This window comes from Cyrtonyx montezumae, unplaced genomic scaffold (assembly GCF_038088225.1).
Source record: "Cyrtonyx montezumae isolate F1298 unplaced genomic scaffold, pur_monq_1.0 scaffold_3, whole genome shotgun sequence".
In the NCBI taxonomy this organism is placed as follows: domain Eukaryota; kingdom Metazoa; phylum Chordata; class Aves; order Galliformes; family Odontophoridae; genus Cyrtonyx; species Cyrtonyx montezumae.
Window position 1 is genome coordinate 2,045,111 of NW_027072034.1, and position 25,966 is coordinate 2,071,076.

At 43.8% G+C, this 25,966-nt stretch overlaps 1 protein-coding gene across 1 annotated transcript in view; it reads left to right on the top strand.

The window, feature by feature from the left end:
• Positions 1 to 3,181: 3,181 nt before the first annotated feature.
• The window catches only part of TSC22D1 (TSC22 domain family member 1), a 77,168-nt gene continuing 54,383 nt past the window's right edge, over positions 3,182 to 25,966 (top strand). Inside the window, 3 exon segments of the mRNA XM_065743983.1 lie at positions 3,182 to 3,269; positions 3,690 to 3,920; positions 3,922 to 6,548. Of these exon segments, the coding sequence (XP_065600055.1) occupies positions 3,726 to 3,920; positions 3,922 to 6,548 (2,822 nt within the window). The 5' untranslated portion in view covers positions 3,182 to 3,269; positions 3,690 to 3,725.

The window sequence follows — 25,966 nt, forward strand, 5'->3', positions numbered from 1 at the left end:
AGGTGCATAGAATACTCAATCTGAGTAACTTTTGCACAGGTTTTGAAGGTTAAAAATAGATTTATCCGTCTTCATAGACCACGTGCTTTAGAAGCAGTTGGCTTTTGTTCAAACATTCAAAAATATCATCTTTGAGCTGAGACTAATCATAGAAGGCTTAATCCCTCAAGGAAATTGTTCTGGGAAAGTTGTAAGTAGACAGAACAGGAATTTATAATGTCAGTTGGCTTGCAACCTCAGGCTCTCATCCCAAAAATGTTTACACACTCTTAGCACCTCAAAGACTTATAAGCCCTCAGTGTTGCATCAATTTCCATGTAGATAGATTGTGGGCACCTTTGTGACTTTTCCTGAAATCTATGAGGGTTGCATGAAAATGCCTTCCTGTGTGCAACTCACAACATGTTCTGATTATCATCTTTAAAAATAATAATATTGCCTTGTTCTTACAAAAGGCAGAATCTTTCCTAATCACATGCCAAGCGCTTCAAGGAGTGCACTGCTGTCTGTATACAGGCAGCGTGCTAGAGGTATGAAGAGCAAGGGCTCCAGGTCTACCTCTTAGGTACCTAGAGACATGAGCTGAACATCTGCATTCCGGATATAACAGCAATTAGGCTGCAAAAAGGGGGATTTTCTCAGAACTACCTATCTTCCATGCTGAGAGATGAACAACCTACTTGACAGGGATAGCTAAGATGGAAGGCTGAAATTCAGGAAGGGACAGCAAAAAGCTCCCACTATGTATGACCTTGAATCCTCATTCTTTTCACGAAGCAGAGCTAGAAAAACAGCTTTTTTAGTACCCCAGTGATTAAGCACCACACAGTGAACATGGTAGACTCAAATCTCTCTGCCTGAAGGAATGCACATTTACATCTCCCACAAGAACTCTACTGACTCAGCTATGTGATATCATAGTTTGGACTCTCCCAGCTTCTCCCGTTAAAGCCCTACTACTCCTCACAATGGATTTACATATTCACTTGCAGTAAACACCAAAATCTTGTATATTTTTTCCCACTTGTCCTGTTGACTGTCATGTAATAGAATTAGCCCGAGTCAGTCAAGCACTGTCTTCATGAAACCTAAACAATTTCAAAACTGTTACTGAGACATTACGAGCAAATGAAAATCTACATTTGGAGACGAGGATGTGCTGCCAGGAGCTGGGAAACATGAGCACCTCTCCTGGCACAGATGCACGCTCAATTCACCTCGAGAACAGGAGATTCATAGAATCACAGAATATCCTGAGTTGGAAGTGACTCAAAAGGATTATCAAGTCCAACTTTGACAAAAATAATCTGCTAAGCCCTTCCACTTCTAAGTGTGGTCCGCAGCAGCACAGACTCGGATGGGGTAAGCCTAAACATGCATTCACTTAAAGGACATCTTCAACTCCAACCTGGAAATGGGGTGCAAACCCTTCCCCCTCTCTGTAGGAAAGAACACAATCTATGGGGCTCTGAAAGTGCTCCTGGAAGTCATCCTGCTGAAGAGAGGTGGAGCACTGGCTGTGGTGTGAATTCATTGAGCTTGTGCTGCAACAAGGTAGCTGTCTACCTGCTGGGCACTCAGCAGACCACATTATCAGCCATTTAGATGCTAAAAGGGAAACCTCGAGGCTGATACGCAAGCACTCTTCAGGTATCTGATAGCAGCCAGGTCAGTTTGAGTTTCGGACAGGGGAGAGGTAAATCAGCACCACGACAGGATGGAGGTAGCCTAGGCTTCATCACCTGACTCTGAGAAGGGATGTGAGCACTTTCTTCCCTGCTGAGATGCCATCCTCAAAAGTTTTTTTTTTCTTTTTTTTAAATTTTTTTGGGGGTGGGGTGGAAACAGTGCTTCACTATGTTCCTTCTCATGCTCCTTTCAGAAGCTCCTGTATACACACTGCTTAAAAAATTCATTAAGTTTAGGAGTTCGTTCATTTATTTATTTATTTATTTATTTATTTTTCTCAGGAGTAGTGAGGCACCGGCACAGCTGTCCAGGGAGGCGGCGGAGCCACTGTCCCTGGAGGCATGCTCAAGAACCGCGCGGATGTGGCACTGCGGGACACAGCGGGCACGGCCAGACGGTTGGACGAGATGACCTTAGCGGTCTTTTCCAACCTGTTCTGTAATTGATTCTACGAAGCCCCTAGCATGACTTCAGCCCAAACACCGCCCCTCAGCCGCCTGCTCCCGGCAGCAGCAGTCTCACCCCATCGCCCTCGGGGGCACCGAGGCGCTCCCCGCGCGGCAGCCATCTCGGGGGGGGGAGGGCGGCGAGGGGATGCTCTGCCACGGAGACGCGTGGCGGCACAAAGGGAGCGCGGCTCCGAGCGAGGCGGCTCCAGCTTCTCCGTGCACGGATGGGGGGGGGGGGGGGGGTGGGGGTGGGAAGGAGGATGGAGGAATATTCTGGACCGAGGAGGGGAGGGGAGGAAGACGAAGGTGATGAATAACTTGAACAAATCTGCGGCGGAGCCGGGAGGGGGGGGGGGGACGCGTCATGTGAGGCAGAGTCATGCTGCGGGACTGAGGAGGCGAGCACCTGGGGCGTGAGCCGCCCGCCCGCCATTTCCACGGCGCGCGCGCCCCGCAGCCGCCTCACGCCCCCTCCCCACTCAGGAGCGCCGCCACGCGGGGACACCCCCGCCCTTCCTCCTCCCACTGCACGGGGCTCGGCGCCGCTCGGCAATTTCCGCCACGCGAGCCGAGCCTATTTCCGTCAGCCCGGGCCAGACGGGCTTTATGTCTGCCAGCGGGGCGCGCATGCGCGGCCGCCGCCATCTTACGTTGTCTCTCGCCTGCCCTCCCCTTTGGCGAGCTTTCCCCTCCCCCCTGCAGCCCCGCGCAGCGCCCTCCTCCTCCTCGGCGCTCCGCGAGGAGACGGGGCCGGGCGGGGAGAGACCCGCGGCGGCCGGGGAGCCGCGAGAGCCCGACGGAAAGAAGAAAGGAAGGCGAGGGCGCTGCGGAGGAAGAGCGGTGCCGCCTGTTATAAAGGGGAGGAGGCGGAGGGGGGGAAGGAAGAGCGTGTGGAGCGGAGCCGCCTCCAGAGACAGCCAGACACAGGGAGGAGAGCGGCTGCCCGCCTGGCTCCCCCCGCCCTCCCTCCTCCTTTTCATGGACTCTCTCGTCGGGCTGCCGCCGCTTTTCTTTCCTCTTCACTCCGTCTCTCTTCTCCTCCCCAAAATGATTCAGCTCCATGGCTGCCACTGACGGGGATGTCCCTGCCCGGCTCAGCCTGCCGCTGCCGCCCCGCTGTGCGCCAGTCCCGTACGTATCTCGGCCGCGCTGCCCCAGGCCCGCCGCCTGCCCTCGCCCCTGAGAGGCGGCGGCCCGGAGCGGGGAGGCCGGCACTGCCGCTTGCCGGCTCCCGGGATAACGCGGGCATTTCCTCCGGCCTCAGCCCGCCCCGCGGTGAGGCGCCGGCGGGGGGTGGGGAGGTGAGGAGGGGGCGGTGGGAGTGAAGAGGGGGAAGGGGGGGTGGGGGGGGGGGGGAGAAAGTGAATGGCGGAGGATTGCGAGTGTCACATTCGGAGGCGGTGGAGGAGAGCTCCTCGCCCCCTCCCTGTCTCGGATGGGGGTGGTGGCGGTGCCGGGGTGCTGCGTGGCTCCGCGCCCCGCTAACTGTGTGCGTGTCTGTCTCTCTCCATGCCGGGGGATCGCTCTTAAAATACGCCCGATACAATGCAGCAGCCTGACTCAGCCGCAGACATTAGTGCTAGGAAGATGGCGCACCCGGCAATGTTTCCTAGAAGGGGCAGCAGCAGTAGCAGCGGCAGCAGCTGCGTTACTGCTCCTACTGCACCAGGTACCGGCGTTGGGAGCGCTGCCCTCTCCGCCGAGGATTACCAGCCGCCCCTGCTGGTCCAGCCGCCGCCTCCATCTCCTGCAGCATCCTCATCGGCGGGCCTGCAGCCGACACCCCCCTCCTCCACAAAGCCTGAACCTCCTCTCGCAGTCTCAGCTCCAGCCGCAACCTCTCGCACAGACTGGAGCACAGATGAAAAAGAAAAGTGGCTTCCAGATTACCAGCGTGACCCCTGCGCAAATATCTGCCAGTATGAGCTCCAATAACAGCATAGCTGAAGATACGGAAAGCTACGATGACCTGGATGAGTCCCACACGGAAGACCTGTCTTCTTCAGAAATCTTGGATGTTTCTTTATCCAGGGCCACTGACTTGGGTGAACCTGAGAGGAGCTCCTCCGAAGAGACTTTAAATAACTTCCAAGAGGCAGAGACTCCCGGGGCCGTTTCTCCAAACCAGCCTCATCTTCCCCAGCAGCACCCTTCTCTGCCTCATCATCCGCAGCAGAGCGTTGTGATCAACGGAAGCGTTCACCCCCATCACGTCCACCACCACCATCATCTTCACCACCACCATCATGGACACCATCACCCATCGCATCCTGGGATGGGCAGCGCCCCGGTTTCTGGAGGACCACCGCCCAGCCCATCATTTAGAAAGCTGTCAACAACTGGAAGCTCTGACAGTGTTATATCAGCTGCGCCAGGTTCTGCTGCATCATCCACTGGTTCCCCCGCATCTGTCGTGTCTAATATGCGCACTACAAGTACTCCTGGCAATCTAGGTGTAAGTTCTGCTACTGGAACTAGTACCTTGAATAGTATGGGCGGTGGTAGTTCTAGTGTGGCAAGCAGCATGCTTGGTACTATGAATTTAAGCAACATCACGAGTACTGGTAATGTAAATGCTTTGTCTGGAACTAGTGGCAATGTTAATGTGAATATCTTGAGTGGTGTTGGCAATGGTACGAGTGCTTCCTCTAGTGTTGTTAACAATGTTAGTAATCCGAGTGCAGGAGTGGCCTCGGGATCCAGCCAGCAGCAGCCTGCATCTGGCACCTCAAGGTTTAGAGTTGTAAAATTAGATTCTAGTTCTGAACCTTTCAAAAAAGGTAGATGGACATGCACTGAGTTCTATGATAAAGAAAACACTGTTGCAGCTTCAGAAGGAGTAGCAGTAAACAAAGCAGTAGAGACGATAAAACAAAACCCGCTTGAAGCGACTTCTGAAAGGGAGAGCACCAGTGGGAGTTCTGTTAGCAGCAATGTAAGCACACTGAGTCACTATACAGAAAGTGTGGGAAGTGGAGAAATGGGAGCACCTACTGTGGTACAGCAGCAAGCGTTTCAAGGTGTGGGTCCTCAGCAGATGGATTTTAGCAGCGCTGCTCCTCCAGCAATTCCAGCATCTAGTATACCACAGAGTGTTTCCCAATCACAGCTTGCACAAGTCCAGCTGCATTCTCAAGAGATAAACTATCCGCAGCAGAAGCCAGGGGTCCAGCCTCCTGCACAGGCCAGTCTAACCACTGTTACTGGGGTTCAGCCAGCCCCGGTTAATCTCCTAGGTGTATCCCCAGCTCTGGGCCACCAGCAGCCTGCCATTCAAAGTATGGCTCAACAGCAGTTACCGTATTCTCAGCCGGCGCAGCCTGTGCAGACTCTGCCAGTCGTACAGCAGCAACAGTTGCAGTATGGACAGCAGCAGCAGCAAGCAGTTACTACACAGATGGCCGCAGGTCACGTTAAATCGGTGAACCAAAACTCTGTTACGGGGGCCGTGCCGGAGTACATTCAGCATCAGCAGATCCTTCAGCCCCCGGCGCCTGCCATGCAGCCCAGTCCTGCAGGAGTAGGGGCAGGGCCGCCAGTTCCTGTTGCCCAGGCCCAGAGCATGCAGCCTACAGTCCCAGCGCACCCAGCTGCTGCCCCGGCTCAGCCTGTTGCGCACGCCCCAGCAGCGCTACCAGGTGTGGGTACTGGTGGGCAGATGCTGAGCGTTGGGCAGCAAGCAAACGTGGCCACTGTGGTGCAACCTCCACCTGCTGCAAACCAAATTCCACCTCCAGTTATGCCATCAACCGCTGCTCCTCCATCTTCACAAGTGGTGCAGCCTGTGCAGACAGGAATAATGCAGCAGGGATTACAGGCTAGCGCTTCAGGCCTTCCTCAGCAAATGGTTATTGCTCAGCAAAACACTTTGTTACCTGTGCAGCCGCAGGCACAAGCGGTGGAGTCAGTGGTGCAAGGAATGGCTGGCCAGCAGCTGCCTGCAGTTAGCCCCATACCTTCTGCTAGTACTGTTCCAGCACCAAGTCAAGCTGGTTCAGCTGTGCCCCCTGGCATACCTTCTGCTTCTATAGGTTTGGGACAGCCACAGAGCATAGCCCAGGCTTCAGCTGTGCAGAATGGGAATCTGGCTCAGAGCGTTAGTCAGCCTCCATTGGTATCAACAAGTATAGGTATGCCGGTGGCACCCAGCGTGCCGCAGCAGATACCGCTTGGCTCTACCCAGTTCCCAGCGCAGTCACTAGCCCAGCCAGTTGTAAGCCAAATGGAAGATGGCAGGCGCCCTACAGAACCTTCCCTCGTTGGTTTGCCTCAAGCTGCCAGCAGTGAGAGCAGCGTTGGAGCATCGGCCGTCGCTGATGGCGGCAGCAGTAACGTGCCAGCTTCGGCCTCCCTCTTCCCGCTGAAGGTGCTGCCCCTGGCGACGCCCCTCGTGGATGGGGAGGATGAGAGGTAAGGCCACCCGTAACTTTATTTCGGTGATGCACGGTTTGATATGCTCTTTGGGAAACCACTCTGGTGGTTTCCCAAAAACTTGCAGCTCTCATTGCAGCCGTTCTGTGAGATGAAGCGGCGCGATGGTTTTGTCTCATCACAAGCTGTGTTTGTCAGGTCCCTGTGCGTGCAGGTGCCCTGTGAGAATGCCTGCATTTCTCATGAGGGGGTGGCTTGTATTGATTATGTTCTGAAACTACTGCGTGGGTAAATTGTGTTTAACAACCTGTGACAGTGTGTATATTCCCGTTGTATAGCGGAAGACAAAAGAACAGCGCGGAATGTGGGTATGCTGGCGGTGATTGTAGTTTAGATTATTTATTATACTGAAATAATTAATATTTATTCTTAGGTGGGTATTTTTTTTCCACGAACTTAGACTTCGTCCTGCCCCTGCTTCTCTTTTCAAGTGTTGTTCACTCAGGTTGAGCTTGTTGCGAGGCTTTGGTGTGCACGTTGAAGCCTTCTCTTTGACAGCCGAGAGGTGCTCTAGGCGAGTGAGTATGGCAGGAAAAGGAATGTCAGCGATGCCGTGGCTCTTTCAGTTGAAGCTGGGGCACTTCTGGTCTTGGTGGTTTTGCTTCGAAGCATTAGTCCGTAGTGGGAGCAGCTCAGGCCTGCAAGGGGTGGTGGGCCTTGGAGTCTGATGGGCCTGTGCAGTCAGTGACAAACTGCGTGCCTTCCCCCACCTCTGCTTACCTATTGAGCAAGGACTGCTTGGTCCTACTGGTACGTGCTTGTGAATATTCTCATTTCTTTGACCATGTGCGAAGGAGCTGAGTCAGTTGCGAAAGGCCCTCGAGTCTGCGGATCAAGTGATCTTAGCAGCAGATCTGTGGTGTGATTGTTTAATATTAATTATGCCTGGAAATTCCTTACTCTCTCGGGGGCCTCTTGTGATAGCGTTTACAAGTGGACAGGAAGGCTCTGGTGGTTTCCCAAAAACCTTCTTGTTTAAGAAGAAGCTGTGCTAATGGGAGGAGGAGATAACTTTAACATAAATAACCTGTCCTGAAAATGGGGGAGAGGACAGAAAGGAACACTGGAGGGAAAAGAAAGAAAAGAGCTGAGTCTTGAGGACAAAACAAAGAACCCAACACATACAAGGTGAGGACAAACTGTTACGGCCATGGGAGGCGAGGTATTGCTTAAATATTTTGTTGGTGCCATAGCTTAAATCAGGAGAAATAGCAGCGGCCAAACTCTGTTTTAAAAAGTATTAATAAACAGGTTTCTGGGAGAGGCTGAGTTCTTAGTACTGAAAATACTAACTCTATCAGCAGTCTCTGATTATGTTGATCATGAGGTGTTGACTGTCTTAGTGGCTTTCATCACGTCTTCCTGAGATGCCAGAGAGCTCTAATGAGTAGCAGCTTGTCTTTGAGGAGTGCTGGAAGACAAGTTCCAACACTGCTTCATTTTGATTATATTTTTTAGTCAATAAATACGTGAAGGTGGTAGAAGACAGATGGAGGTATTGCAGCTCACAGTGTCACCATTGTGCTGCTAGCAGTCAATTTTCTCAGGAACTTTTTATTTGCTTTTCTTTCCTTCGACCTTTCTAAACTCAGACACTGATCCTTCTCTTCACTGGTCCTATGGTTTTTTTTTTTTTATAATACCAACCAATGAAAAAAAAACAAAACACAAACCCTAAGCTTTCAGGAGATCCCAGCTAAGCAAGAATTTTAAGCTCATTGATACTCAGTGTTTTGGAAAATCACATCCTGCACGTGACTGTACCCTGATTTTAAGAGCATATGTTGGCTGTTCGTCATGATGGGCAGTTTTTCCCAGCTTGTTTAAATCCCTCCGGGTAACAATAGCCAGAAATACCTCCTTCCTCTGTTGTTTGGCCAGCTAAAGATCATATCCTTTCTTCTCCCACGAACGTTGTGTCTTTGTTTCTATCTGTCATCTCCAGGTAGACTGTACTTTTGTTTAGCTGCAGTTGGAAAATCACTTAGATGCTTTACATGGAGCAGGATATGGCTATCGAGTGGAGACCAAAAAGAACTGTTCTGCATGGCAGCAGCGGTCACTTAGCTTGGGTAATCCACTGTGGTGCTTCTCCCTGTATATCTGCCTGTAAAATTAAACACATCGTGAGATTTGCTTCTGTTTCTGTTGCCGAAGAGTCTCCGTGCAGGGGACTGTGTTGCCTTGAGCATGGCATTTCTTTAGCTCTGAAGCTCCAAGCTTGTCCCTCCCTGAAGGCAGCGTGGGCTGTGCTGCTGCTCCCTGGCTCCTCGCTTGCATCTCCGTTCAGTGAATGTCTCTAATGAGAGTTCTCTTGGGAATTTCTTGTTGATTAGTCAGATTGTTCCCTCTCCTAGAGGAGATGAAGGGGCAGGGTGTTGTAAAATAGTATGCAATCGTGTGAAATTGTCTGAAGTACAATAGCATTTAAGGGTGTACTTTAAATATGTATGCAAGTGTGTACATATAACATCTCTTGCACACGCATTCATGCACATATATATCATTTAAAATGTTATCAGTACATCCCAAGTGATACTGAGCCTCGCGAGGGAAGAGGTAGAAGAAAAAAGCAAGCGATGACATAATTGGGCCAGTGAAGAAGCTGTAAAATTCCATGTAGTGTGCCTTTGAAGAAACATCTGACCCATGTAATACCTTGTTTAGATTAACTCCCAGCTTTCCTTAAACCTGTGGGTAATTGCATTTGAAGAGCAGTATCTTTTAAGTCTTTAGCCCCGTTTGATTTTAGAATACCGTTTGCGGCTCTTTCTGTGCCTGTTATCAGGATGTGTCCTTTTAATTATAGGCACTGTGGAGCCTGTCTGCTTTGAAAAACAGTAACCTTTATTTCCCCTGTACGGATCAGGGTTGTTGTTTTTTTTTTTTCCTCCTCACTGCTGTGACTCGAAGAGATATTAAAAATGAACTACTTGGCAGAGCGTCCCATGGAAAATTAATTTGCAAACTTCATTTATTAAAGAGGGTACAAATAAGAGTTGGTTTCTGTATTTAAAAAATGAATTCTGTCTAGTGTTTCCTCGGCCTGTCAGGTATGCTGTCATGGTTATTGGTGTATCTCATCTATTATTTCAGTGTACAAAGATGCTGGCCCTTTTTTTTGAATATTAAATGTATTTCCTGTATTTTCTGCTTTTTAGCTTGAGTTATGATATAAGCTCCTTTTCATGCATGATTCTCATATAGTTACTCCCTTAAGTTTGTGAATTTATTCAGTTATTAATATCTTCTCAATTTTAGTGGTAATTTGAGATCAGTATTTCATCTTTAAACCAAAGAAATCTAGTTCAAATTCCAGTGTTTTTGAAGTCTTTTGAAGTCTGGAAACATGCGTATTTACATTGCAGTAAATTCTTTTGTGTACTTATTCGGTGTTGCAAAACTGATTAATTTTGCATTTTTATAGGCAGTGCTCAATGATGCTATAGGTACTTGCAATGAGGGTTTGCCTGGATTTGTATAATTCTTTAATTGTGAAGTGAAAACTTTTTTTAAAGCATTTTTACAGTACTGATGTGGGCTGTAAATGAGGTTTAAAATGACTTCATTTGAGTACCATTACTCAAAAGCACATTTTATGAATGAAAGATGAGGGAGCTGTCTCCCTGTCCTTGATGCTTTCTGTAGAATTGCTTTTGGTCTTTCATCTGATGAAAGTTGTTTTCACCTGTTTATGCATTTCATCCCAGAGTAAAGCAGAAGAGGAAGGAGGAGTTGATGATAAACACGTCAAATTGATATAGAGACTTGAAGTGTTCTTTATTATCTGACAGCCTTTCCTACAATTCCCTTTCTAAAGGGAAATTTGAAGTTGAAGATCTCTTCATTGCTGGACAGGCAGCGAAACAAATGTTTGGAGGATGTTTTTCTGTGTAGTGTGTGTTCTGACTTACATCCGTAGAGTGGTGGCTGGGAGCTTGCAGCTGAGAGCAAGAATTGTAAGACTTGTGAACAGTATTGTGAGACTCTAGTAGCAGTAACTAGGAGCAGCATGTAAAGCAAGTACACGGGAGATAGGATGGGAAGTTTCATGTACTGTAGTGTACAGTTGGAGGGTTGGTTGGATTTTACTCGTTGAAGATGTTAGTAAGCAGCAGCAAAGTGAACGTGCTGCAGTAAAACTGGAAGCTTCAATTAAATGTTAATTTTGATGCAATAACTACTTTGCATGCCTTTTTATTTTGTAAGCTGTTTTAGTGGAGTGCATTATTTGCTGTTAATTTTGCTTCTGTATATTTAAGGAAAAGAGAGGAAGATACTTTTGGAAGATACTTCACAGCTAAGGATTTGTGGTGGTATAGCGTGGATTTAAGGTGGGTTTCTTGGGTGCATCCTAGTTGCTGTCTTCTGTTTCTCAGATGTGAAGCTTGCTTTAAGGTTGTACCAACAATTTAAAAATGATGCAACTCGAATTCCAGAATATTGACTATTTAGAAAGTCTATTCATGTTTTCAACTTGGCTATTTTTGGAGCTTGAAAAAATGGCAGTAATGGCAAGTCACGTGAGTGAAAGGAGTGATTTGGCAAAGCAAATGCAGTTGCTGCTGCATGGTGCCGACGTGTTCAGCTTCTCATTTCAGCTGAGGAAATAAAACGCCCACCACTGGCAGAGTTGAGTTTCTCAGTTCTCTGCTCTAAGCCAAGAAGAGTGAGGGATGTCAAGTTTGCACGGTGGTGTCTGCTGGCCAGCTGCAGGCAGAAGAGCTGCTCTCCCTGCACTCATCAGCTGCATTTGGTGAGCTGTGGTTATCCCACACCACAGCTTGGGAGAGTTAGCATGGTTCTGTGTGTGTAATGGCAGCAACTGCTTTGCCTTTGTTCTGTAGTTGTGGTGAGGACAGAAAGGAGAACTCAATACAGGTAGAAGGTGGTGACCTCTCTATGGATGGAACTTTTTTCAGGTGGCTTTTTAGAGATGTGTTTTTTGCATGCTTGGTATTGCATTGTATTTAAAGGCAGGAAGGGCCAGTAGGTTTTAGGGGGTTGTAAAAGCCCTAATTTAACACTGAGGTGATATGATTTCCAGAAGATGTTTTTTAGCTCCGTAGTTTTGTCTGCCCTTTGGAAATCACTGTATATGCAGACCAAATAGCTATGGATTTGGAAACAAAGAAAAGGCTCTTAATTCAATACTGACAAGCAGTTTTTACTATATCAGGTAGTACATTTCTTAAGCTACTGGCTGAACTCGATAGTAGGTCCATCAGTGTCTATTGGTAGTTTGAATCTTGAGAAGTTACTGTGGTCAAGATAATGGTATAGCAGAGCACTGTCTGTCTTGTTCCTGGTAAGCTAGCAAAGTTATGAAGACAAGGCTGTAACCATTAAAATATACCTTGCTGAAATGCAAGTAAAAGGATGTATGATTAGCACATCTATGCTGACAACTGTAACAGTGCTGTTCAGTTTACAAAGACTAATAAAGAATATGAGCTATTAGACAGCTCTGAAAGGTGTAGGAAATAGATCAGTTGTAAATAGTAGTGCTGCAGTGTAGTGTTTTGGAAGAAAGGATGGATGCTCAGATATCAGTGTAATAGTAGCAAGTGTATTCTTGGTGTGATCAGGGTCTGCAGCCCAGTGCACACAAGCAGGAATTGAAAAGAATAGCATGCTTTTGTTGTCATTGATTTTTATGAGCTGTTTCTCTTCCGTTGATTAATTTATGAGAAGAAAATGTGCTGTGTGTGTGTTAAGTATTATACTTTAACAAATACTGGAAACTTTAAGAAGTGGGCCACCTTCTTTTGCTTAGTGCATGTGGGCCACCAAAGGCAGTGCTGTTAAGCAATGGCATGCTTTTGTAGCTTACTGAGTGCGGGCTGTGGTGTGATTATTCAGTACGTTATTTCATGGTAATGATCACTAAATAAGGAACTATTTTATTCTCAGTGTGCTCATTTAAGAAAACATGGCCTCAAAGTCAGATGGAAAGAGCTCTTGAGTGGCTGGAGATACCACTCTGTTAATTTCAGGCTGTTCTAAAACGTTCATAGACTTACGACTGGGATGATGGAGGTGCAGAGTAAAATATGGTATCATACTGGGCTCCTCATCCTCCTGGTTTTGATGTCTTACCAAAAATTAGCTCTCAGCCTGTATCAGGGAATTAACGAACAAAGATAGAAATCGTGCTGTTGTGGGTTGTGGTATAAGAGCCTTTATCAGCTCATTTTGTGCAAGCTTCCAACACCTGCTGTGAATTACCAGCATTTGAAGCAGGATTTGGTTTGTGGTTGCTGTTGTATGCAAAAGTCTCAATCTTCCTTTGAAGCCTGGCTTTGCTAAGAGAGAGATTGAGTACTTACTGCTGTGTGACAGGCAGGGATTGTAACGATCCTTTCCATGCAAATGCTGTGATATTTTGGATATTCTGTAGTTGCTGGTTACCTTCAGAATGGAATGACTTGTTAGCACCTACTGAATGAGGGCTTCCCACTTCGGTGCTGTGCAGACATTAAGAATGACTCATCACAGCTCAAATGCAACACATGTGCTGATATTGTTCACTTCCATGAAAATGTACTTGCAAAGCAAATTGCAAACACTTGGTTAGCTTGCCTAAAGAGTCACAGTAAACTTAGTGACTGTTTTTCTTTGAGCTAGCAACTTCTTTGTTCTCCTTTAAATTCCTTGTTTCAGAGGTGACACTCGATGTCTTCCTACTCCAGTCTTAACTTACTAGTTTTGACTCGGCGTTGTTTTAGTGCTGCTGGTAATTTCACATCATTGTTCAGTAATTAATTTAGGCTGGAGTGTGGTCTTCAAATGCTTTAAAACAACATTTTTTATGCTGTTACCATGAGGCGCATCGTTTTGATGGCTGTTGATGCATTCAGTACCATGCAAGAAGATAGATGCTGTTTCTAGTAGGGTACAGATTCAGCACTGGCTGGAAGCTGTTTGTAGAGTATTTTCTCATGTGCTGTTTAGTGCACTAGCCCTCTTGGCCAAGGGAACTGCTCGAGCTTTTGTGCTACTTGTCCAACCTCCTGTTTGTAGGCCTATTGTTGTAGCTTTAATTAGCATGGGATATCCAGCAGGAACCTTTCAGAACTTTTCAGGTTTCTTCGTATGCAGTGGAGATTTGAACTTCTCTATCAGTTGCTTAAGCAACAGTGCTAAATAATAAGGACAGCACTTAGAGCAGCTGAAAATGTGGGTGCACATTCAACAGTGCTCTGTCTTCATGCCTTTAGTAACAGCTTTTTGTTTTTTATTGCTGTACTGTAGCATAGCTCTTAAAGATGAGTTAGGAGGGTAAGGCAATGAGTTCCACAGACAACTGTGGTCCTTTACTTGAGACATCAGCCTGGAATTAGCCAAGGCAATTTTACCTACATCCCCTCATTGCTGAATCATGTGAGAGCACATCAGGTCCAGATCTTATTCTAAACTAGTTTGTTTATAACTTAAAGTATATAAAATAAGTACGTATGACAGCTTTAGGTTTCTTCAGAGTTACCACTTCAGGCACAAGTCTGACTTGAGTTTACCACCCAGCTTCAGAGATTTACATTTCTCATTTTAACGTTTTACTTTATTTCATTTTGAATTCTTTTTAACCCCAGTAGATCACACTTAGTCATTAAAAAATGCAACACTAACTGAATTCTGCACTGTTCTTATATCAGTTCTTGTGTTTCTACTCAGTGGTACTTATAATTCTATGAAATGTGAAGTTCTTAGTTCCTGTGGTGGTTTATGAAGGCATTTTCCTTTACATTGCTGTAAACAAATGTATGGCATAGAAGAACCTGTTAATGTTCATCCAGTTACTGTGAACTCCCTGTGCACTGCAGAGGGATGAAATCCCTGTCAAGATGAGAGAGAACTTAAATGCCTTTTAAGCTTCCTCTGACCTTCTCTTCACCCGGCTCTGTCACGGTTGTGTATAGATAGAAGAGGGATGATGACTGGCAGCCATAACTGATTTGTAAGAAACAGAAGAAATCCATGTTCAGAACTTAACTTAATGCATGTTTCCAAACATATAGTGCTGTTAGTAGGAGAGTTTGTGATAAAACTCAATCGCTCGTGTGATTGCTCTGACTTCCCTTGTGACTGCAGTTTTGAAATCTTTTTGTTTGTATTTTTTTAGGGAAGATCAATTACAAACTTTTCAGGCGGAGTCTAAATTGTGCATGACTTGTTTGGCGTGTATTGCAAGTGAATGGGGATAAGCCTAGTCAAAAAAGTCAGTGTCCGTAGATTTCCTGAAAGATGATTTTCCACTTGGTAATTTTATTGAGTGCATGAATATGGAACAGTCTCATAATGCGGTGCTGTGCCTTCTTTCTCTGAGAAAATCAGGTGGCAGGCTCCAGGCAGTGTCTGAATGCTGACTTTAGGCAGAACCCTGCAGAAGTAGAGTAGTTGGGTCTGGTTTCAGTTCTCGTGAGTCTTCGTCATGCCTGCTCCATGGAAAGCAGAGCAGCTCAGGGTCCTTAATTTGTTGTCTATGTGGAGACTTGGGCAAGGGAGTGACTGGCATTGTCCTGTAGTGTCACTGGTAGTACCAGATTCTTGCAAACTCTGAGAGAACTGGAGCAATTGCTGCTCTTACAGATTTGTTTCTTGCATTCATACAAAATAAGACCAAATAAAAATAAAGCAAAAGCAACCGTGAGTTAACGACTGCGTGTTTTAAGTTCTTCTTAAATAAATTACCGTGCTGCTTGAGTTTAAGGCATAAGCACACCTCTTTAATCTATTGAATGAGGTTATTATGTTGAGAATAGATCGGTGTATTGTGCTGCCAAGTGTTTCTTTAGTAGGCCTAATATCCTAAATTAGGTGAAATGGCAAGTTACTCATAAATGCTCAGGGAATAGGGCAGGATGTGCGTGTGCCTCCATGTTCTTTTCTTTCTTTCCAAGTTTTTAGGGCTTTTTCCAATTCCGTAATTGCTTTTAAAAGAGAGGAGTTCCCGAGCGTGGATTTGATTGGAGAGAGAGGAGGGAGGAAAGAAGGTGTGAAATGTTTATGATGGTTTTGGTTTTCTTCTTTTCTTAGCGGGGAAGGAGATTTCAATCTTGTGAAACTGTGTCAGCCTTTATGTGTTTGAGCCAAGTGCACGCAGTTGTTGGCAACACGACTTCTTACTGGTGGGATGGGAGCTGAAAGGCCCTGTCATTTGGGATTCCTCACTGCTGGCTGCTTTATAACTAAGAGCGAGGAAAGTGATCGTAAAAGACTTGCTGTCTGATGTCTGTGTTAACTTTGAAATGGCTTTAAAATAGGGATGCTTTAAAGCCAGAGAAATTTCAAGAGTTTTCTGTGGTTTATGAAAAAACTGCAGCAGTGCAGGATCGTAATCCATATATTCCTGTCAAGGTGTATCCTGCTCGCAGTGAAGGACGCCCTCTATAATGCTGCTGCACCAAAACTGGATTATTTCAGTTGTCATTTTGTCCTGAAAGCATAGGTTAGCCTCTTCTGTAAGGTTTCACTGCCTCTGCTCTTGGGATTTGTGTTCTTTGTGCTATGCCTCAGCACAAGCAAGCAGCAATGTAATTTGAGCAGACTTCTTATTTCGTTGGAAATTAACATGTAAGTGGAAGATGATGACTTGCATGAAGATATTTTCAGCTTCTAAAGAGAACTGCGATACGTGGAAGAGGAAAAATAAATATTAACAAGTTGTAGCAGACAGTTGTGGCTAGCAGTAGTTTTCTCTTTTGCATTCGTCTGATTGATAATCTGCTCACAGAGAATCTTCAGTGTGTGTGTATTTTCCTGTTAAAATACTTGAGCTGCTTAGAACATGCATTTCTAATGTGTGTGCAGCTACTGGATGGAAATGTTTTGCCCAAAGATAAAAGGTGTCCTCCAGAGGATGCTTTGGGGGGCTTATGAGCATTTACAGTACTACTTCAGTGTATTTCCAAATATTGTGTTGAGGTTTACTAACAAGGCAGTGCTCAAGAATGCCATGCAAGCTTTTCTCATAACACTCTTTAATTGAATAGATGTATAAGGAAGCTTTTGAAGTTTTTAGGAAATTACTACTTAACTCAGCCCACAAACAAGACAGTCTTAAACCATCCTTTGTATTTCATGAACATAAAACATAAAAATGAGTACAGTGTTTCAGATAATTGTTGATGTACATTTTAGAAATTGAGCATTGGGATAGTGTTTTAAATGTGCTGTGTATATTTGAGTATGGCTAGATCATCTCAATCAATGTAAAACATACGCAGTTACTCAGTCTCTCAGACATATTTCTTATTCTGCTTTGGCTTTTAAAAATCCTATAACGAATGGCATTATAAGTGCCCTTTGATTTTGCTTTCTCAGTGTTGCTTCCCATGGTTTTGTTGCTCTGGTTGTAACACACACTGTGCTTACCTATTAATAATGCCTTGTAGCTTTGCACAGTTTGGCGTGAACAGGTTGGCAGCGTGAGGTCTGTGTTCAGAAGTAATCGAATGCATGTTTCAGTTTTCTGTAGTAAATTGCAGTCAGTATGTCTGTGTAGAGCTCTTGCAAGCTATGCTAGAACTTCTTAAACCATGCTACCTTTACTAAAGATTTGGTTTCTTGAACATCCTTAAAATGTGACTAATTATATATAAATATAATATATAAATATAATAAATGAAAAGAACTAAGAATTTAAAGTAATAACTACCATGGTTAGTCTAATCTGCCTGAAGTGACCACAAAGGAAATGTACCAAACATAATTGCTAGTAAGAGAAAGGGGCTTTTTTCTTAGTGAAAGAAAAGCCAGCCTTATCTAAGTACTACTTAATTATAGTGTTTGTGAATGTGACCAGTTTCTGTAGGGCTGTCCTGAGGTAGTTAACAAAGGTTGCTTTTAATTTCTATGGAATATGGTGTATACTATGGAAATTAAGATCATCTCTTGCATCCTGGCTCTTCTGAAAGCTAAAATTTAATACAAAAATATTTGCAACTAAGGCAGTAGACACGTTTGATGTCAGGATGGCTGCTGTTAACGTGGTAGCTTTGTCTTGGAGTTAAACTTGTGTTAATTCATCTTACTGAGAAATTAATTGACAACATTAATAGAAGAGACTTCCGAAAGTAGCACATAGGCTTGTGAGGTGGCTTGGATCAGATCCATGTTCTGGAAGAGCTTGTGTGGTGGATATTTCTGAGCCTATTGCCTTCTACAATAAAGGCATTGAGAAATGTAGTGGGAAATCAGTGTTGTTTCTTGGGAAGGTTGATTTCCCTCTTGGTGTTTTCTGGGATCAGTTCTCACTGACATTGGGAGAACTGAATTTTGGAGAAGTTCTTGGCCATCCAGAGTGGGTTTTGGTCAGTGTGCTGGTGTCACGGAGTGCTGTGGAGGTACCATACATGTTTTTGGAAATCACCATTTTTGTTGCTTAACTGGTGCAGCACTTTTCATGAATGCTGATGGTGACAGTTGGTCAGCATTAATTGAAGATCTAATGGATTAACATGTTTGATGTGTGTGCAACTCACCTTTTAAGATTTCCCAGTATATTTGCATTTTTTCCTATATAAGCTGTTGTAGCTTCAATGTATTGCTCTGAATACGTAGTAAATACTGGCTTGCAAACTTCCTTCTGCCCCTTCTCTTGTAACACTGACAAAAGGTAACGCTTGTAGAACTGGGTTATGTTGCTTGTGGGGACTCGTTAAGAAAAATAAAGCCCTCACCATCCTGGTTTTAAGCCTGGAATAGTGTCTAGCAGTATGTCAGCACTGTGTGCTTTTTCTCTTGGGCTTTGGTTCAGCGTCTCCTGTTCTTTGCTTGGGAACTCTTGAAGAAGAAGAATGAATGCTTTGGGGAAACTAGGCTCTCTGATGGTCTTTACAGCAGAAGCAGTGAAAAGAGGTAAGAGAGAGGATAATGTTTGTGATTAACCAAATGGTATGTTTGTGTCAGCTAGCTTGTCTTGTCAGACAATGGGAGGGCTTCCTTTTGTGTTGTTTTTCTATCTTTGTTTTCCTGGAGTCACTTTTACTTAATCAGAAGTCCTTTGTCTTGTCCTTGTGGGGTAGGCTTGCTTGCTCCTAAATCAAAAGCAAAAAGCTGAAGGCTGTAGGCTTTACAAGAACAGTGCAGAATTCAGTTAGTGTTGTATTTTTTAATGACAAAGTGTGATCTGCTGGGTTAAAAAGAATTCAAAATGAAATAAAGTAAAACGTTAAAATGAGAAATGTAAATCTCTGAAGCTGGGTGGTAAACTCAAGTCAGACTTGTGCCTGAAGTGGTAACTCTGAAGAAACCTAAAGCTGTCATACGTACTTATTTTATATACTTTAAGTTATAAACAAACTAGTTTAGAATAAGATCTGGACCTGATGTGCTCTCACATGATTCAGCAATGAGGGGATGTAGGTAAAATTGCCTTGGCTAATTCCAGGCTGATGTCTCAAGTAAAGGACCACAGTTTTTTGTCTGTGGAACTTGTTGCCACAAGATACTTTGCAGCCCCAGAAACCAGTAGCACTACAGGAGAGAATATATTTGTATAGGTATGTGTGGTTGCGAGGTGTGCAAAACTGCCACTAGCATATGGGAAGGTATATGACTTGGGGCTTATCCTCCTCTGACTACCTGTAGCTCATTCAGGGAAAGGAAATGTTCTCTGAGCCAGGTGAGGCTACTTTATGCAGCAGCGTGGAAAGGATCTGGTGCTGTCAATTTCTGAAGGCAAGGTACTTCTTCATACCTTCATGTGTTTTGCTTTTTAATTGGAACTTCTTACTGAGAACAGCCTGAAACATCAGGGCAGGAGAGGAAACTGGTAAGAGTCAAATGGAAAAAGAGGCGGAGAAGAATGCCATACCTGTGACTGCTAAGAGGTGGCTGCAATGTGAGGATATGTTGCTGCATTCATGGAGCAGTGGAAGCTGCAAGGTCTTGGTTTGTAGCAAGGAAAGGTGTAACAACTGCCATGCTCTTTCAGAGTGTAGCTCAGAAATCAAGATGTCATGTAAGCATCAAGTAGAACATCTACGCTTTCATTAACAACAAAAACATTCCTAATCGTTTTCGGGAAGCTGTTCTCGTGCTTGAAAACTGTACTGATCAGCACAGCAACGGCTTAAAATAGCACTTGGGATGCTACAGCACTGACTTTAGAGCCCCATTGGCAAGCATCCAAGAGGCCTGTAAAAGAAGAAGGAAAATGCTTTAAATTTCAAAAGGCAACTTATGATGAGTGATTTCTCAAAAATGTTGAAATTATATGCGTTCTTAACAAAAATACTGCAAAGTTTAAGATCCTGTGAACAGTCACTTCATAGAAACCATTCTTATTGGCAGTGTGAGAATAACCAGATAAGTGCAGCATGTAGGTAGCTAATTGCAGAGAAACGCTGGAGTTGTTCAGACTGAACTGATAACTGCACCTGTAAGGAAGGTCAAAAGAAGTAAACTTCAGCTGTTGTGTTTCTTTTTTTCCCTCCTTGCTTGTATTCCAAATGAGTAGCTATATTTTCAGGATGTGCTATAGCCATTTCTAGGGAAATTCGTTGTCTTGAAGTATATGTAGTGGTTATATTATAGAACTGAATTGTGCTATTTGTCCTTCTGTGCATCAGGAGAAGGGAAGTCCTTCTGCATCCTCCTTCCTTGCTTCTCCTTGGTGTAGTTACTTACAGCCTGTCCCATGGGAGGGAAAGGTGCCTTCTGATGGTGATATCCTCTCTTCAGGCTTCTGTGAATAACTCCAGTAGCTGTTGCTAATGCATAAAATAGGCTACAGTAGTGAACTTGTAAAATTACCAGTTTCTCAGTTCTACTGCTGCACGTAGAGGGCTCTGAACAGAAGATGAGATGCTTCCTGCATTTCCCCTCCTATTTCTGCCAGGTAAGTGCTGTTAACCAGAGCTGGTGTGAACCACCTTCAGAGCGAGAAAGAGAACAGGCCATCTCTGTTTGGTTGCTTACTGTGGCAAGCAGGGCACTGATAGTTACTTGGAGGATGCTACGAGGATCCTGAGGTCTGGCAAAATTTCTTCAAAAGGTTCCCTCCTCACAGTGTTTATTTTTCAGATGCATTTATTGCTGTTTTGGAAAGTAAGACATGCTAGAATAAGGTGTTAACAAGAACGTGCAAGTACCTCTGGGGAGGAGATTGACTTCACTAGTAACTTCTGAAACATGTTTTTCAGCACGTCTAAATTTCCAGGGTAGCTGGTGAGTCAGTTGCTCTGCAGATCAGTGCAATGTCAGGGGTTGCTAAACCCTTGAGGAGACAAATAATCTACTTAAGCTTTTTATGGCTTTATTTAGAGCACCTGGTTTCTGATGTATTGAAACTAACTTTCTTTTTGTTGCATTTGCTCCCTTCAACAGCAAAATATTTACGTAGAGTAGATCTATGTATCTTGTCCAGTCTTTCTGTGCTAGTGTTCTGCTTAGTGAACTTGTTTAGAGCAGACCTGGGTATGCTGAGTATCATTGTGAGGAGGACTTGAGTCAAAACCTGGGTGAAGACCAGCCCCAGCAGCCATACCAGTCCCTCTTTGTATCTTCACATGGCTACCAGCTGCTTATCTGTGTGGTATTTGATTGCAACACCTGTCCTACTAGGAGAGGAATACTACTTCAGAAACAGGAGAATTTTGCAGACTTATCCTGGAGCTGTGTTTGGAAAAGGTTCTGCTTGAGTGCAGTGATATTGGATATGCAAAAATAATGCAATTACTTTGCAAGTTAACAGAGAAGTGAATGATAAATTCAGAAATTTTGGAAGTCTCCTGATCTAAATGTAATTCTTATGTTAGTGCTTTCCACACATCATCAGCATCTGCAGGAAGAGGGACAGATGTGAGCATAATACATCATGCAAGATAAAATATGTGCAAAGGGTTGGAAAAGAGATGTGACCAAGCGAATGGACTTTTGTGTGGCTTGACTGTCAAGGAGCTGTTCCTGACCCTCTCTTTATCTGATAGAACTTTACTTATCTCTGTAAAACGTCCTGGAAGGAAGCTGAAGATGTTGGTGACTTCATTAATCAGTGTTTTGGTGACATGATCTGTGCCATAGAAAAGACAGCAATTTTATTTAATGTTGCTGAGCAATGTAAGACAGGGCCTTTGAAGATCAGAAGTAAAAGCTTTAGAAGGCAAGGGAAAACTGTCCTCATGAGGATGATGAAATCGCCAAAGTAAAGGATGAGGAAGGGGTGTTGATGGTCTGGTATGCTCTTAGGAAATAAATTCTCAGGTGAGAAGTGCTGGTAGTAGGTAAGGATGGGTGGGTAGGACGATAAAGCATGTCTGTTGGCTGTAAATATATCCTCTTTGTCCAGATATTACTTTGTTGGGAGTAAGCTTTGTTTTCAACCCTTTAAGCTCTGATGCACACTCAGGATGTTTAGATCTATCAAGTTATAGTGATGATCTCCGTTTCAAGAAGCGTTTTCCATTGCAACATTGACTCCAGGCTTTTTTGCTGATTTTACGAGCTTCAGTCTCTTTTTCTTTAATATTTATGCTAGAAGCATTAAGACATACATGTAAGCATTGTATGTGTGTGATCTGCTTCTTGTGTACAACAGGATATACCTCTGTTGAGTGAATGGAGTAAAAATGGGCTGAACTACTCTGTGTGTTTTACAGAGCAGGAGTTCCTGCTTCCTCTAGCCTAGTAATTCTGTAGGTCACTGTCTGCTGGGCTGGATAAGTTTATATGCCTAATTAGCCTAATTAATGCAGTGCCAATAACATTAATAGGTGGCTTTTGCAGAAACTCCTATTGCCCAATCAGTTACGATTTCATCAGATGGGATTTCTTGAAGTATGCAGGATGGTTGTGGAGATGGAGTGTTTTTCCTGCTTCATGAGGCAAGTTGCTTCTAATGCATCTCTTGTTGTAAGTCATTAAAAAAAAAATGTGGTGTCTGTTTTGCCACTGAAAAGAATTGTCACAGCTATTTGCATTTGGGAAATGATCCTAATCTTGTGAGCTTGAGCCTAATAGAAGAAGATGATAAAGGGAATCACTGAGTTTTTAAATGTTTTGGTTTGGTTAATTGGTATGACTTAGATACGTCTAAAAACTATATACATGAAATGGTCATAATGGCTGTAGGTGGAGCCAGGGGAGGTTCAGGTTGGGTTTTAGGAAGAATCTATTCTCAGAGAGTGGTAATGCTTTGGAACAGGCTGCTGTCACCATCCCTAGGGGCAGATGACGAGTTCAGTGCTGTGTAGATGTGGCACTGAGGGACATAGTTTAGTGGGCGTGGTGGGTGTGTGGTCTGACTTGATGATTTTAGAGGTCTTCTCAGATTTTGCTTCTGTAGTTCTGTGGAGGTGAAGCTCTTTTAAAGACAAAAAAATCATGCAAGTAGGATGAGGATTGAAGACAAAGCTTAAGTGGGAAGAAAATAAGCTGGAACTGTTCAGTGCAGAACTCTTACTGTGCAAGTTGCTTTGAAACCACTGACCTGATGTCAGCGCATGCAAAAAATGCCAAGAGTTGTAGAAATATTTCAGTGTTATGTAGATCTTTGGTGGAGAACTTGTTACTCCTGCTGGTGTGTGATTTAGTTTAAAATACAGACTGGTACAATCCAGAAGCTTAAGGAGATACAGCTGGGGGGAAAAAGAAGTGTAAGTGGAATTTCCCTGATTGTATTTATTAATACATGCATTGTTTGTTAGAATGAGACCGAAATGCAGTTTGTGCATTGTTTAAAACTTATGGAAAATGTGAACTGCTCTGAGGACCTTGTTGAACCTGAATCAGGTTGTTGTGTACTACATTTTCCATTTGTGTTTGGATCATCTGATCTCCCATATTATCTGATCTTTTCAGTTGCTGAACAAAAGAGCCCTACATCACGTTCCAGCATCAGAACAAGCTTTTAAAATTCTTTGTACTAATAGATTTTGTCCTTTTAAGGTTAATATAATCAATTCAAATAATTATGTAAAAAAGAAAAAAAAGCTGAAATCCCACTGCGTGAGACTTAATGCATGGAAGTTTGGATTGGGAAGAAATCAACAAGCAAGTCCGTTGCTTAGCTTTTTAAATAATGCTTGGTCATTATTGCAATCCTCCATTTAATTGGGAAAAGGGTTTCTAATGTATGTTGGACATGATATGATGCTTATATCTGTGCTGTGTCAAGGCAGGGTTAATTTCAAAGGCCCTAGCACATGCTTATTGTTTCTAGATATGCGGGATCCATTTTTCTCTGGAGGATAAGGAAGAGTGATGTAGCCAGGGAGGAATTTTCAATGGAATTTGTTCATAGCTGTCTGAATGCTGGTGAAGCTTTTATACTGAACTGCCTATTTTCCCTTTTATCTAGGGGAGTGTTAGCAGAAAGGTTAAGAAAAATGTGAATTGCCATAATTTGACACTGAGCTGATTATATTTGTTCTTTGAACCCTGTGTGTTTACCTTTTGTACCAGTGAACTGTAGGAACAAGAAGCTGGATGCCTTTCTTCAGGGGCTCTTCACTTCTCACAATTTTGACCATTATTTTGAGTTGCTTCTCGTTACTGTTCACTCTACGTAGTTAATTTCATATCCTGAAGTTTTATAACAATGTGACTTTTGCTTAAATAGTAATTGTGTCCATTGAGTTTCTCATGAAGTCAGTGGAGTTACTGGTGGGTCATGTTGCCTCTTGTCCATGTTGGCGGTATTTGTTTTCTCTATCATTAATAGCACTGTCAGCTTTATAAAAGCTAAATCGGACTTTGTGGCATTGTCTCCCAATCTTTGATGTTTAAAGCATCATTTTATAGCTGTGTAAAATGGAGTATGAAACGTGCATATTAATTTCAGTTTCTTGAAAGGGTCCCAAGTGCCTGTAACCATTTACTTAAAAAGCAGGGATGAGCAATTTAGTCATCTGTTTTTGATAATCCCTTTAATACTGCTTATGAATTTTAATTGATAATAATTAAAAACACAACGCTTCAGTATGAGATACTGTTAATGTTCATACTTGAACAGGGGTTATGTTATTTGCTTTCTTTTTTCTTTTAGTTTATTTAGTATTCTTGGCATGTACTCCTTCCAGAAACTGTGAGTCCTGAAGCCATCCTGGTGAAATTCAACCGAAGTCTCTGAATATTACTTGATTTCTTTGCTCTTCTGGAACTGGCTCTTGAAAGCTTCTGTTTCTGTTCACTTTTGTCACATATTTTGGTGTTTCTTGGGTTAAGCCAGTACAGATGGATAAAAGATTGAAATGTTTTGTCTCTTTGGCTCTCTTCAAAACAAGAAGTTACCAATTAAAAAATAGAAAAGTCACTGGAGGAAGATATACAGCCTTTGCTATGAATTTTACATTCCTAAAATTAAAACTTTAAGATGCAGCTTTTTGTGTGAAGCCCTGGTCACGCTGGATATAGATTTTTGAGTTATTAATCAATAATAGCTTTCCCCATCAGTTAAGGTCTGACACATTGCCTGGAAGAGGTTCTCAGCAAGTAGAGAGGGGCTTCACCTAAATTGGGAAATACTAAATGTGACACGTGAATAAACAAGGAAGTTTGCTGATTCGATAATGAGGTGTCAGAATGATATGGTAAATACAGTTACTTCTACAAATGACCTTGTGACACATTGTACTTCACTGAATGTATGCTCATCCCTGTAAAGAAAAAGCCTACTTTTCAAAAAAATTGATGTACATATCTCCTCTGTGCAGTTAAGATGTGTAACAAGTAATTCATTAAGAAAAGTATTAAGTAGGCAGGAAGAGGAGAAGGTAGGGGCTAAGTTAGTTCCTTGCTGTGCTCGTTTCTCAGTCTCAGGCATTAGTACAGTGGGATATCTTCAGATTGGATATTTGGAAAGGTTTCTTCTCAGAAAGCGATGAAGCACTGACACAGGCTGCCCAGGGAGGTGATGAAGTCACTGTCCCTGGTGGTGTTCAAGAACCGTGTAGGGGTGGCACTGAGAGACATGGTTGGTGGGGATGGGGTAGCTGTTGGACTAGGTGATTTTAGTGCCCTTTTTGAACTTTAATGCTTCTGTGAAACAAAGATACCATTTTTTCTCCATCAGATTGAAACTGGAAAACTTAAGTTAATGACTTAACTTGATGTGCAGATGGCAATTTTGAATGAGTTTGGTTTAATATGCTTAGTTTGAATGAGGGAGAGTAAAGTTCTAGGGTGACCAGTAGCTACACCTAAAACCATATTTTAGACCTGTTTCAGGTTTGAGATATTATGGCATTGGAAAGCATCTGTTTGTCACTTTCCTTTTCTCAGTTTGCATCTTCTGAATTTGTGGAGCATGTAGTGCAGCTGGGTGCTAGAGTGGAAATGACATGTTCAGACTTCAGTTATACCAGTAATTCAGAATTTGTTAGGTGGTTTTTTTGTGGTTTAACTTTGGCCAGTGAGCTGACCAGAGAAGGGTGTATTGGAGCCAAGAAAACGAG